This window comes from Scyliorhinus canicula, chromosome 4 (genome assembly GCF_902713615.1).
Source record: "Scyliorhinus canicula chromosome 4, sScyCan1.1, whole genome shotgun sequence".
Taxonomy (NCBI): domain Eukaryota; kingdom Metazoa; phylum Chordata; class Chondrichthyes; order Carcharhiniformes; family Scyliorhinidae; genus Scyliorhinus; species Scyliorhinus canicula.
In genome coordinates, this window is record NC_052149.1 from 51,487,027 (window position 1) to 51,501,801 (window position 14,775).

At 41.0% G+C, this 14,775-nt stretch overlaps 1 protein-coding gene across 4 annotated transcripts in view; it reads right to left on the minus strand.

Moving 5' to 3' along the window:
• The window catches only part of zyg11 (zyg-11 homolog (C. elegans)), a 75,637-nt gene that overhangs the window by 26,464 nt on the left and 34,398 nt on the right, over positions 1-14,775 (minus strand). For all 4 annotated transcript variants that reach the window (XM_038794223.1, XM_038794222.1, XM_038794224.1 and 1 more), the window contains 6 exons: positions 11,898-11,997; positions 9,748-9,798; positions 8,288-8,449; positions 4,790-4,837; positions 4,283-4,350; positions 3,008-3,137 (listed from right to left, as the gene is read on the minus strand). In XM_038794223.1, the coding sequence (XP_038650151.1) occupies positions 3,008-3,137; positions 4,283-4,350; positions 4,790-4,837; positions 8,288-8,449; positions 9,748-9,798; positions 11,898-11,997 (559 nt within the window). The remainder of the gene's footprint in view (positions 1-3,007; positions 3,138-4,282; positions 4,351-4,789; positions 4,838-8,287; positions 8,450-9,747; positions 9,799-11,897; positions 11,998-14,775) is intronic.

The following is a 14,775-nucleotide window of genomic DNA, read 5'->3' on the forward strand; positions in this document are numbered from 1 at the left end:
GAGAGGGGGGGGTGGAGTGAGAGGGGGGGGGTGGAGTGAGAGAGGGGGGGTGGAGTGAGAGAGGGGGGGGGGTGGAGTGAGAGAGGGGGGGGTGGAGTGAGAGAGGGGGGGGTGGAGTGAGAGAGGGGGGGGTGGAGTGAGAGAGGGGGGGTGGAGTGAGAGAGGGGGGGTGGAGTGAGAGAGGGGGGGGTGGAGTGAGAGGGGGGGGGGTGGAGTGAGAGAGGGGGGGGGTGGAGTGAGAGAGGGGGGGTGGAGTGAGAGAGGGGGGGGGTGGAGTGAGAGAGGGGGGGGGTGGAGTGAGAGAGGGGGGGGTGGAGTGAGAGAGGGGGGTGGAGTGAGAGAGGGGGGTGGAGTGAGAGAGGGGGGTGGAGTGAGAGAGGGGGGTGGAGTGAGAGAGGGGGGGTGGAGTGAGAGAGGGGGGTGGAGTGAGAGAGGGGGGTGGAGTGAGAGAGGGGGGTGGAGTGAGAGAGGGGGGGTGGAGTGAGAGAGGTGGGGTGGAGTGAGAGAGGGGGGGTGGAGTGAGAGAGGGGGGGTGGAGTGAGAGAGGGGGGGTGGAGTGAGAGAGGGGGGGTGGAGTGAGAGAGAGAGGCTGGAGTTGAGAGAGAGAGGCTGGAGTTGAGAGAGAGGCTGGAGTGAGACAGAGTAATGAAAGTTGTCAAAGTCCCAGAGGACCACAGCTGCTCTCTGCATTTTTTGGGAGCTGATTGGTGGTGATTTAACCCAAGGGTCAGCACACCTTGGAGGTGAGAGACTAGATGAGAAGGCCAAGCCTTCATGGATAACCTCAGCCGATGTAGGAATCCTCTAGAAGGAGAAGTGAGCCAGAGATGTGGAGGTGCTTAGGGAGGGACTGTCAATGTTAAGGGCCTGGTCGGTTGAAGGCATGGCAGCCACTGTTGGAGTGATTAAAATGGAGGATGCTCAAGGAAGCCAGAATTGAAAGAATGCAGAAATCTCAGAGATTTGGAGGGCTGGAGGAGGCTAGAGATAGAAGGGTGTGGCCTTGAAGTGATATGAAAATAAGGATAAGAATTTTAAAATCAAGGACTTGCTGGACCAGGAACCAATTTAGGGTCAGCAATCACAGGACCGATGGGAGAAAAATGGGACTTGGTGCACATCAGGATATGCCAGCATAATTTTTATGAATTAGGCAGTGGAAGATGTGAGGTTAGCCCAGACAGCATTGAAATTGTAACCTATAAATCAAAAAGGCATAGATGAGGGTTTCAGCAGTAGATTGGCTATGCTCTTATCATGGTGGGGAAGGAGTCAGATGATTTTACATGAAATGAAATGAAATGAAATGAAATGAAATTAGGACTGAGTTTAGGAGGAACTTCTTCACCCAAAGGGTTGTGAATCTATGGAATTCCTTGCCCAGTGAAGCAGTTGAGGCTCCTTCATTACATGTTTTTAAGGTAAAGATAGATAGTTTTTTGAAGAATAAAGGGATTAAGGGTTATGGTGTTCGGGCCGGAAAGTGGAGCTGAGTCCACAAAAGATCAGCCATGATCTTATTGAATAGCGGAGCAGGCTCGAGGGGCCAGATGGCCTACTCCTGCTCCTAGTTCTTATGTTCGTATGAAAATTGCTTATTGTCACGAGTAGGCTTCAATGAAGTTACTGTGAAAAGCCCCTAGTCACCACATTCCGGCGCCTGTACGGGGAGGCTGGTACAGGAATTGAACCATGCTGCTGGCCAGCCTTGGTCTGCTTTAAAAGCCAGCGATTTAGCCCAGCGTGCTAAATCAGCCCCTTCCAAACTCCACAAGGACTATGACCCAGAGCCAGGATCGAACCTGGTACCTCGGCGCCGTGAGGCTGCAGTGCTAACCCACTGCACCACCGTGCTGCCCTACATCAATGGCAGCAGGCATTCTTGGCTATGGGCGGCATCAGCATGCTTGTGAAACTGAACATTTCTGTTTTTGGATGACGTCATCGAGGGCAACACATAGAAATAAGAAGGGACCAAAGACAGATTGGTGAGGCCATATCTGGAGTACTGTGTACAGTATTGGTCCCCATAAAATAAATACAACGGTGTTAGAAGCAGTTCAAGAAAGATTCACTTGACAATAAAGGGGTTATCAGGTTTAAACAAAAAAAAGGACAAATAAGACGAATACTTTTAATCTAGCACTTTTGGCTGCCATTTAAAGTAAGAGATCTCCCTTTTAAGCCAAAGCTGAGGAGAATATTTTTCTCTGAGAGGGTCATTAGGTTGTGGAATTCTCTTCCCCAGAGAGCAGCGGAGACTGGGTCATTCGATTTATTCAGGGCAGAGTTAGATAGAATCAAGGGTTTGAAGAGTCATCATAGAATCATTACATGAAAGGAGGCGGCCATTTGGCCCATTGTGTCCATGTTGGGTCTCCTCAGGAGTAATTCATGTACTGCCATTCCCTCGCACTCTCCCCACATCCCTGCAGATGGGCAGAAAGGTGGCAAATAGAATTCAATCTGGAGTGGTGAGAGATGATTCATTTGGGGAGGTCAAGAAGGGAAATTAATACACTATAAAAAGGAAAGACAGAAGTATAGAGGACCTTGAAGTGCAAGAGTCATATTGTACTCGAAATGTCCATTCGGTTTCTCTCTTCACAGTTCCTGAGTTTTTCCAGCACACTGTTTTTAATTTTGTTTGGGGGGTGGGGGAAGAAAGAGAGCAAAGCATACAGTTAAGTGCAGTTGACACCACAACCAGATCAGCGCTATGATCCTATCGAATGACAGAGTAGGCCTGAGGGCCGAATGGCCTACTGCTACTCAAGTCTTATACTTTCAGATCCTTCAAGAGCACACAAAGATAATGATGTGGAACTATAGACCAGTAAATAAAGAATATTTGATTTAATTCTAAATATTAAACCACGGAAGTCTTTCCTCTGGATTACTAGCATCAGCTCGAAAGCAACAAAAAGTTCTAATTAGTTGTAAAACAATGTTGTACATTAGAATTTCTCATGCAAATACATTTTACAAAATACAATGGGCCATATACCAGCTGCTCCAGAAGAGAAGCTCGAAGGTCAAGATCCAGCGTCCAGATAATTAGCCCACGGGATATCAAGTGAGCAATTATTCCTGCAGCAAAGTAACTGACTTCCACTTCCTTGTTGTGTAGTAAAACACTAAAACAGAAACACATGGTACATTACATAAACAAAGTCTTTAGCTCCTCAAGAATCTATTGAACAGAATTTGGACCATGGGTCCCCTCAAACATATCTTCAAGCAGATAATGTTAACTTCAGTAAACCTCTTACATAATATTGAATTTCTAAGACTCAGAATCATCCTTGATAAGGCTAGGACTTCACTGACCTACAATGGCTTCCCTCCCTCCCAAAATAGTTAAATATACAATTTTCCTCCTCCTTTGCCTAGTTTCTTCCCCACTTTGTGTCTGCAATGTCTTCCAGCTCTGTAGTCCATCTGATCTGCAAAAACATTCATGCTGCGTGCACCTTTCCTTTGTCATTTTAGTAACACAAGTGCCTGTAGCTGTCAATCTTCAATTCTCGAATTCCTTCACTAAATATTGCCCTCCTTTAAAAACCTCAAAACTTACTTTTCTACCCAAGTCTTCATTCACTCACTTAATCACTGATGGCTTAAATATAAATTTTCCTGAAGCTTCTGTGATGCACTGGAGGCTTTTTTTTTAATGATAGGTAGTATATGATGAAAATTGTAGACAGTCTCTCGACTCTTCAATGTATCAACAGCTCTCTGAACAGAGTGGATAGTGATTAGCACTGCTGCCTCACAGCACCAGGGACCTGGGTTCGATTCCAGTCTTGGGGTGGCTGTTGGTGTAGTTTGCACATTCTTCCATTGTCTGTGTGGGTTTCCCCTGGGTACTCTGGTTTCCTCCCACAGTCCAAAGATGTGTGGGCTAGATGGATTGACCATTCTAAATTGCCCCTTATTGTCCAGGGATGTGCAGGTTAAATACGGGATTATGGGGTGGACTGGGGAGTGGGTCTGCCGATGCAGACTTGAAGGGCCAAATGGCCTCTTGCCCAGCTATGTGCAGGTTAAGTTGCAGGTTAAGATCTTCAATAACATTGCATGCTCGGCCTTAAATAAAAGCTTTGAATAAAAATATTACAGAACTATTTATTTTGAACATTCCTTAGCAGGAACAATAAATACTTCCTACTGGGAACCCATAATTTCCTGCAGTTACCTGCCTGGATGACAAGTGGAATCTACTATAATTATTCACCAGAATGAAGAATTTTAAAATGAATGATGGCAAAATAATTATTACCCGATATGTTCAATAAAATTCTTCTTCATCAGTTGAGGGTGGAGGTCTTTCACTTCTGCTATGTTGTTCTAAAACATAATAAAATATTTGAATAACTATGAGAAACTAAGCATTTTTAAACAGAGAATTTTTTTCCCCCTGCTGCGGACATGCTCTCACCCTTCCCATCAAATAATTTTCTCCTTTCCCCTCATCTCCATCCACTAAGCTGACTGCAGGAATGAAGCACATAGCTGCAGTCAACCTGCATCCAGCACTCTTCAGTAGCTTATTCCAGGTAATTTTTGCTTCAATTCTTTCTACATCTTCTAGGCAAATACTGGTCTCTGCATGACAATTATAGCAAAGATCTAGAACAAATTGTCTGCAGCATCTTTAGTGTAAACTAATATTTTGTCACTCCGATATGCAGCTTCGCATCTGTTGTTGATGAGCTGTACCATACTGTACCACACTTATCATTTCTTTTTCTAAATATTATCTTCATGACACACAAAGGTTACTCACCAATAAACCCAGAACTTTCTGCTGGATGGATGGCTCACCCGGGAAGGACTAGAAATACAAAAGTAAGTCATTAATGTACTGAAAGCACATAAATTGATCTAAAAAATAAATATTGAACAAAATGATTTAAATTTCACAGAAATATAGAATTTTGCAGCACTGATCAGGAAATCCCATCCATGCTATCTGTCTGACAGAGTTATTGACAACCATTGCTGTAATTTCTCCATACCCTTCCATCCACTTCTCTATAAAATCTATTATAGACCTTGCCTCCACTGCTGTGGCGCAATCCATGTCCGAACAAATCTCCAACCTTCCTCCCTTTGGTGATGTTCTTAAATATATTTCCCTTAATTATTACCTCACTGATTTACCCAATTTACTTAATCAAAATCTGATTATTTACATAACCCTCATTATTTGGAGCGCTTATGTTTTATAATCATGTAAAATAATTAATAGTAATTAAGTGTTATGCAAGTTATCGTAAAATTTGTAGAAATCCTTCACTGATTTGCATTAGCGTCTGTATATTTAGAGGGCAAACAAGTTTATGCCATGCTGATCTTTCCACACCAAAAGATGCAATTTTCATTAGTAACAATTCTCATTAGTAGTAACTTTGCAAGACAATTTTTTCAAAGCAATGTGTGCCACATTAGTACTGTATTTAATTCTCGTCTTAAAAGCGTTTGTAATGATAATTTCAACAGTAACAGCTTGGTTTATTACCAGCACTCTCTTCTATTCAAGCCCCAAACCAGGACTTTAGCACATAATCCTAGACGGATAGTCAATTACAGCACTCAGGAAGTGCTCAGTCATCAGTTTCCAGTGTCAAAATTGGAAATTCTATCTTTGGCTTTAAAAAAATTTGAATAACTATTACAGACCAGGAGTTAAACTTCTGATGGAATATACAAGCACATTAAGGAAGAAAACGCCATGGAAAAGATGCAAAAGGAGTTCAATAAGATACCACTAGAGGCGAGGAGCTTTAAAATATGAGGAAGCTAGAAAACTGAGGTTTCAAGTAAATTGAGAAATCTATTTCACTGGTCAGTTAGTTGGAAGTTACAAGGTATAATCTGAGAACAATACCAAAAGGCAGTCGTGAGGAAAATCTTTTATTTCCAAGCAGCAGGTAATTTAGGATGTTCACCAGAAACAGTGATAAAGCACAAAGGAAGCAAAGGAAGGGAATTGGAGCAGAAAATGTAATTAGGTTATGGGAAAAGGGTTAGAATTTGGGTTTAAGTGAATAGACCCTATTCCACATTTAAAATCTTATCACAAAAATTGCATTCTGCTTACCATGAAACAAAGGAAGGCCCATTAGGTGCATCCAAAGAAATAGTTTTATTCCAAGAAACAAAAGAAAATCTGATAGCTGCATTCTAAAAAGAGCAGATCCACCCTGGTGGACAGTTTACAGTTTTTTCCCCATATACTGTGCTATTTAGTATTTGCTTTTCTCCAAATCATTCTGAATTAGAAACATATATGTATATTTAGGTGATGCAACATGGTGACTGACATTTGCTGCCTCTGATCAGACAGGACATATAGTGGCGATCCTATATATTCCCCAAAATCTAAAAAGATCCCCAGTTACTAATCTATGTTTGGGGTTATCAGATTTTGATTTTACTAACACAGCACAGCAGATAATAAATGGTGCAAGTTACCAGTTTGTAGGAGTCACAGAAACAGTTACCAAACCATTTAAATGCGAAAGAAGTGATGGAGCTGCTCCTAATCAGTTCTTCAGTTAATACATTAAAATTAGCTTTGGTGGATGTTGTGGATTCCAGAGTTATTAAAAGATCAGTGGGTTCTCCCAGGTCAACTAACCCTCCAAATGAAGTTTGAACTTGCTGTATATATTTACCGATATAACAGTCATTGTATTTCAAAAGTATGTGAAACATTTTTTTCTTCTTTTTTTTATAAATTTAGAGTATCCAATTAATTTTTTCCAATTAAGGGGCAATTTAGCATGGCCAATCCATGCTAAATAGCCTGCACATCTCTGGGTTGTGGGGGCGAAACCCACGCAATTTAGCATGGCTAATCCATGCTAAATAGCCTGCACATCTTTGGGTTGTGGGGGCGAAACCCACGCAAACACACAGAGAATGTGCAAACTCCACATGGACAGTGACTCAGAGCCGGAATCAAACCTGGGACCTCAGTGCCGTGAGGCAGCAGGGCTAACCCACTGTGCCACTGTGTTGCCCCCCCAAAGTATGTGAAATATTTAAGACCTACCCCAGTGAGTTGCTTGTCTTATTTAAACTGCAATGAGCATGAAGTTGCAGAAAAGCACAGCCATGTTAATCCCTCATGTATTTTCTACATTAAATAATTCCGCAGCCAAGGTGGATACACATTGTTCCCAATGCCATCATTTTGTAATAATAGCATGGAGCAACAGCAGTCTGTGGTAACTTGAGACCACAAAGGAAGTGGGAAAATGCATTGTTTAAAAGAAGGAACTTCTTTATATAAATAAATAACAAGATAGTAAAAGCAATGAAAACAGGAGCTCTAGTAACAGTTATGGCTTACAGCACACTTCTTGCAGACTGCAAAAGCCTGCCCGAAGCTCGCACATGCTCAGAACCCTCAATAGATGCCAGTAAAACAATTACATAGGAGAAGGCTTATAAGAACACTCTGCACTCAAAACGACATGCTGTAACACAGCCCTAGTACAATTCTTGCTTCACAAAGAGAAACCTCTTGCCATGCTCACTGCATATCCTAAGTAGCTTGAAGGAAAGAGTGAACAAGGCACATCAGAGCTGTACTTGGAACCTTTGCTCATAGCTTATCAATACAGCAGCTCATTATGGCATGGAGACTATGGTGAACACACGCCCCAATAATAAGACACTGTACTATGGCCAAATTGTTTCTTCCGTGACAGCAGCTGGAAGAAATTTTATTGCACATAAAAGCCCAGTAGTATTTGTAACTAAATGACGATGGCCACCAAAAATTAAAATCTTTAATGGCATCATGTGTTAATGTTTGAACTAACTTACGCATAGGCAATCATTAGGTTAAAAAAAACAAATAAATATTGCTTTTAAAATAACAGACAACTTATTTAAGTCACAATAACTGCTTCTTTCCTCATTTATTTTCACAAAAATCTGGAATAGAAGATATGTGATGAGCTTGCAATTCCCTACAAGAGCATATTTCTAATCTCTGTACCATCAAATGGGAGACGAGGCCAGGCATTTCACCAAAGAATAAGTGGACACTTCATGTCACTTTTGAGGAGATACAGAGAAATCTGTTTAAAAAGCTGGTCCACAAGGAGGCCTAGGAGACACTATGGAGGATGGTTGGGGGAAAGACAGTATGGAAGAGGTGGAAAATCTACCTGCCTAACTTCTTAAATCAAGGAATCACAATGTGTGAAAAACAGAAAAGAAGAAACAAAGACACTATGATGCATCATCTACTTAAAAAAAATATTACCTCCAGTACTTTCATAAATAATTCCAAGCCCTGATTTTCTATAAAGTGCTTGCAGGTGGTCGGCGATTCATCGGTCAAGTTCCAAAGTGCACTAAGTGTAAACTTTAAAGTGGTATCCACTAATGACAGGGTTGTCTTCTGCTCAACTATATGCAGCAATTTCTATAAAATAGAAAAAAGAGTGCATGTTGTCCACAATGTTTTACACAGTTATAATGAGTAAATGTCTAGGAGCTGTAAAAGCCCTATTTTTAAAAATGTTTTAAAAGTAAGACAGATGGAGGAGTGATCTGCAATCTCCATCAGTGGAACACTAGTCTCTTAGCCAAATGGACAACAGCTGAAGTCTGCAAACTGTCTCACTCAGACGTAACACTTGTGCATCTGGTCAGTTGGAAATCTCAAATTATGTAATAGTGTATAACAGCATCTTTTATAAAGTGAAACGGGAGATGTGCGTTTTTACCGTGCCTTTCTCAACCTCAGGATGTCCCAGCATTCTTTACAATCAATAAACGTACTTTTGATGTGTGGTCACTCTTGGCATGTAGCATTTTCTACATTACTTGTGCAAATCTGCTGCTGCAATGTGATAACCAGATAATTTTGTGATGTCAATAGAGGGATAAATATTGACCCAAACATCAGGATCTGCGCTTTTTAAAAATAGCGGCACGGGATCTTCTAATTCTACCTAAGAAAATAGATGGGACCTCATTCAACATTTCATCTGCTGCAGCTCAGACAGTGCAGCACACCGAAATTTGAACTTTCAATCTTCAGACACTAGAGGCACGAGTGCTGACAAATGAGCCACTGGATCATTCCTTGCTTTGATAGTAATTGTAAAGCAGCCCAGGCCAAACTTTACTACTCTAGCAGAGGCTGATTTAGCATCCAATCATTTTACAATAAACCAATATTGTATGAAGAGAAAACTTAGGTTTAAAAAAAAAAGAGAATTAATTAGGTTCACTCATGTAAATCCTAATGCTTATTCAAGGTCGAAAACAAATCTGTGATAGATACATTGGGATAGAGGTTCTGCTGAACACAATCATTTATTTTCTTCATTGCAATAAAAATATTAATTTTAGAATGATAACCTAGTGTAGTTTTATTAATACAGGTGAAAATGGGTTCATCACCAAAAAAGAAGCATTTCTAATTTCTTTGGGCAATTTGCTAGTACTATTGGGGAGGGTTTAAACTAACTTGGGAGGATGTGGAAAACATGCGGTAGTATTAGACATTTGGAATTGTGGTAAAACAAATGTGATATTGAAGGTAACTCGCATTTAAAATTCCCTGATCTTCTGAAGGTTTGGCCAATTGCCAAAAAAAGTTTATCGTGATATTACCAGCGCAAACAAGTAAAAAGACTACATCCCATTGTGTGGGAAATCAGAGATATTTAAAAAAAATAAATAGTGGTGGGGGCTAAGGAATACAAAGGTTACCTTCACAATGAAGAGCTCAGTACCAAGCTGCGCAGTCTGTTCAGTGGAAAGCTGTAAAAGAAGGTTTATTCAAAAATGACAACAAGTTCAGAACGTTTTGTGATGCATTCACAGTACACTCGGACACTATCATTTCACTTTTAAAATCCTAGATCAAAATTAGCACAGAGTGATGGGGTTGAACTTTTCCCCTACCTGATAAATCAGTAAACATTTCAACTACAGATTATCAATACAGTTCTTAAATGGGTGCAGATCTTCAGCACAATATTACCCACAATCAGTACCAATTGAAAATCTCACTTAGTGAAGCAAGTGTAAAAAGGACGGGGGGGGGGGGGGGTCACATTATTACAATAAGAAATGTTGCCTGGCTTGAAGAGTTAAGGCACAAAAACAGAAAATGCTGGAAATATTTGTTTTGATTGTACTACTAATTTTTTTAAATAAATAAATTTTACAGTACCAAATTTATTTTTTCCATTTAAGGGGCAATTTAGTGTGGCCAATCCACCTACCCTGCTCATCTTTGGGTTGTGGGGGCGAAACCCACTCAAACACGGGAGAATGTACAAACTCCACACAGTGACCCAGAGCCGGGATCAAAGGCAGTAGTGCTATCCACTGCACCACCGTGCTGCCCCGTACTACTAATTTTTAGAGTTTTATGTTGGTCTGAATTTTATTTTGACCAATTCTTAAACAGTTCAGTTTGAATTTCTGCTAGTGAGACAATTTATAATTAAGGCAGTTTGCAGGGAACTGGTGTCATGAATTTTATGACTTAATTACTTTAAAAGGTATTATAATGTCTGGATTCAAGGAATTACACGGTGCAATGAAGGGCTTCTTTCACAGCTTTGAAGAAATAACAAAAAGAGTCCAGCAGCTTAAAATCTTAGGTTGACATCTCATCTTTAAACCAAACCATATATTGTTAGGTTTAATTGATTAACCATCTCTGTTGCTTCACAGCTCCAGGGTCCCAGATTCGATTCCTGGCTTGGATCACTATCTGTGCGGAGTCTGCACGTTCTCCCTGTGTCTGTGTGGGTTTCCTCCAGGTGCTCCGGTTTCCTCCCACAAGTCCCAAAAGACGTGCTTGTTAGGTGAATTGGACATTCTGAACTCTCCCTCGAACAGCCGCTATAATGTGGCGACTAGGGGATTTTCATAGTAACTTCATTGCAGCGTTAATGTAAACCTACTTGTGATACTAATAAAGATTGAAACATATATACGCATTAAAGGAAAAACTCTTTCCTGATATTATGTTAGGGAGTATTATTAACATTTGCTCTTAATGGCTTTAGTAACCGTGGAACTTTAAGGTTAAAATATGTTGATGTGAATAGTTTACAATAGGTTGCATCATTGATAAGTTGATGTGACACTGTACTTGTTCTGCGACTTACAAGGATATGTCACTTGTTCACAATGGAATGCACCTCTGGAGACGAGGAAATAAGTTTGTCTTCAGTTTACATGAGCCTAATTACAGAGCTGGGGTGACACCAGATGATTCTCACCCTAAGCCAATGAGGTATTTTGTGGTATTATTCTTTGGAGACGTATTGTCACTTCAGAGAGGGAAGAAAGACATTGCTTGTACTGGCAGCATTCGAAGATCTGAGGGATAAGGCACTTCCATTTAGACTTCACTATGTTTTGTGAACTAGAATTTATTAAGGAAGATTTTACATATTCTTTTTTCATAAATACTACTTATTTGTACCATGTTAGATCAGGCACAAATAAGGATCACATTACATGTTAGGATACAGAACCTAGATATTTTAATGAAAAGAGTTTTGTATCTCAAACCCCCTAAAACCTACATTCAGCAGGTCTGGCAGTGGAGAGAGAAACAGAGGAAATGTTTTCATTGTTCACGCTGTGTTTCTCCATTGAAGCTGGAGATCTGATTATTTCCAGGGTTTTCTGTTTTTATTTCAGATTTCCAGTATCCACAGTGTTTTTCTTTTGACATACATAAGGCAGATGTCGAGGGAGAGAAAAGAGAACTTTACTTTTCAACTGGGTTTATGCAGAAAAAAAGGGGGGGGGGGGGGGGGGGGGGAGAATTCCATTCCCAGAATCAACAATCCTTACTTGATTAATGTAAAGCAGTAAAATAAAAAGTCATATACCTTTGCTGCTAAAATAGAGATAATAGCCACCGCCATCCTCTGCATATTCTGATCTTCATGATTACAAAGCCACTGCATTACCAATTTGGCTGCCTCAAACCTGAAAAACCCAACATGTTAGGTTAAATGTTTTAATAAATAAATAAGAACAAAAGGATGCATTGTAGGAGGGCCAAGCTACAATGAGCACTTCATATTTTACTGGTAACCACACAACACATTATTTTCATGTTCCTCACTTGTATCTGTTCTTCCTGCCTTCCTCAATGTTCAGTTTCTTACCCTCTTCATTATTCCTCAGTTAGTTTTCAGTGGAGGTGAGCTGTACTGGTCTCCATTTCCTCACTTTCACACACAACCTCTCTCCTCAAGAATTTTTTAGATCTAAGATCCACTTACTAACATACCACTAAATGTGCATTCTTATTTTGTCAATAATATTCCATTTCCATTTCACCAATGGTTATTTTTAAACTGGGTTTGAAATTACCTGAAAAAGTCAAAAACCACCAAAATAACTACAAAAAGTTTATTCTGCAAGACGAAAAGGATCAAGACCAAGCTTCAACCCATTGTTTTCTTATTTTACTTATCCCAGTCCCTTACATCTGCATAGATTTGGGTATATGCTGCTGAGAAGTCAAGACATCCATTTCTGAGTTTGTGTAGGGTGGGATTTACCAACCAACCCGCTACGTGTTTTTTGGCGGCTGAAGAGGCAGTCCAGCATGATTTTCTGGTCCTGCTGTTGCCAAGGGGAGAGTGCAGTTCAGTGCTTGTCTCCACAAACGGGAACAAGGCAGAACGGCACACTTGGAGATCTCCCAGAGGAGTGGAGGCCCCAAGTTCTTGCTTTGTGGGCAGGGTAGCACTCTAGCAGCACCAAGGTGCCCAGGTTGGGGGTCGTCAGGGATCGCATTGGGCAAGTCCCGATCTCATCCTTCATGGAGGAGTTCCAACAATGGAGCTCCTCAGTGTGAGAAATGGGACTAAGTGTGGCCTCAGCCTCGAGTTCCCCACTAAGGTTCCCAATATATCCGAATGCGCGTTCGATAGTGCGGTGTTTCTCAGTGCTCCGAGTACCGGAAAGCACCCAGCTAATAGTATATACTACAGGACTGGGTTCCCATTCGGGTAGATTATGCCCTAGAGCATTAACTACTCAAAGGAAGAGTATCTAGATTCAGTGTTGATCCCATAGACTAGTTTAAGACTGGAGAATTAATAATAAGAGACAAAGAAATGGGAGAGACTTTGAACAACTATTTTGTAACTGTCTTTATGGTAGAAGACAAAAGAAGCATCCCAATAATAATAACAAAAAAATCAAGGGACAAAAGAGAAGGTGGAACTTAAACCAATAGTGATCACTAGAGAAAAAGTACTAGGAAAATTAATGGTCCGAAAGATTAACAGGTCCCCGTATCTGATATCCTGTATTTAAGAGAGTCTTAAAAGAAGTGGCAACAGAGATATTGGATGCATTGGTTATAAGCGTCCAAAAAGTCCCTGCAAATTGGAAAACTGTAAATGCTGTCTATTCAAGAAAGGAGGAAGGCAGAAAACAGGATATTACAGGTCAGTTAGCCTAGCTGCAAATTGCACTTATCGAAGCACTTTTTAAACTGAGGGGGGTCCAGCGAATTGGAAGATTCCCGAATTGAGCTACCCACCTTGATAGCGAAAATCGGGTCCCAAGACACAGCAGAGAGATATGAATAGGTTAAGCAAGTGGGCTGAAATTTGGCAAATGGAGTATAATGTGAGGTTGTCCACTTTGGCAGGAAGAACAGAAAAGCAATAGGTTATTAAAACAATGGGAGTTGCGACACTCTGGGCTAGTGCACGGTCAATTCCAGGCTGGTTTAACCCAGAGTCGCAACACCGTGAAATTAGATTTATTTAAATTCCAGAGGTCTTTTACACATACGTGGACACACACTCGCACACAATTCATATTTTGTACTATAAATAGATTGAAAGAAGCTAGCTATGTTAAAACTTGTACAAAACACTGGTTTGGCCTCAACTGGAGTATTGCATCCAGTTATGCGTGGCACATTTTGTGGGGTGTAGAAAAGGTTCAGGAGAACATTTCTAGGAATTATGAATTTCAGTTCCATAGATAGATTGGGGAAGTTAGGACTGTTCCCCTTGGAGAGAAGGTGGACATGAGATGTGGTAGATATATTCAATATCATGAGATGTCTGGATATAATGGATAGGAATGATTGCGAACCAGAGGACACAGATAGAAGGTAAACTATAAAAGAAACAAGGACAAAGCGAGGAAAATAAATTTACGCAGCAAATGGTTAGAATCTGGAATGCATTTCCCAGAGCAGGGTTTTTTTAAAGTATGGGTCGCGACCTGCAGGTGGGTCGTGGAATAATCGGTCATGGCTTTCCCACGGTAGTCCCGATCACAGGAGAAGCGCCCAACGGCCGCTACCGGCTTTTACATGAAAATGAATGAAGCTGTGTGCAGTCTTCTGGCTAGAAGCGGCAGTAGAGAGCAGGTCACGCACCCTGCGCGTACACTTGACATCGAGCGCCCTCCATATACGTGCTTTTGGTGCCAAATCACAGAGCAGAGTTGCTTGCATTTTCCAGCTGCGGCAAGAGGACTGTGACGATGGATTGTTTTCATAAAAATAAGAAACAACCAGAGACTTAAATAGGCAGCATATCTACTGGACAACAAAATCTGCTAGAGAGAGCTGGTCAGGAGAGTCCAGGGTAGTACAAAGCAGTGCTAGTGTTAGCTCTGTACAGAGCTCCAGGGCATCTGGTTAACAGCATACAAAGAAGAAACTTAACTCAGAACAAATAAATATAAAGATGATTTCTTGAAGTATAGTTTTGTCAATTGTGCCAA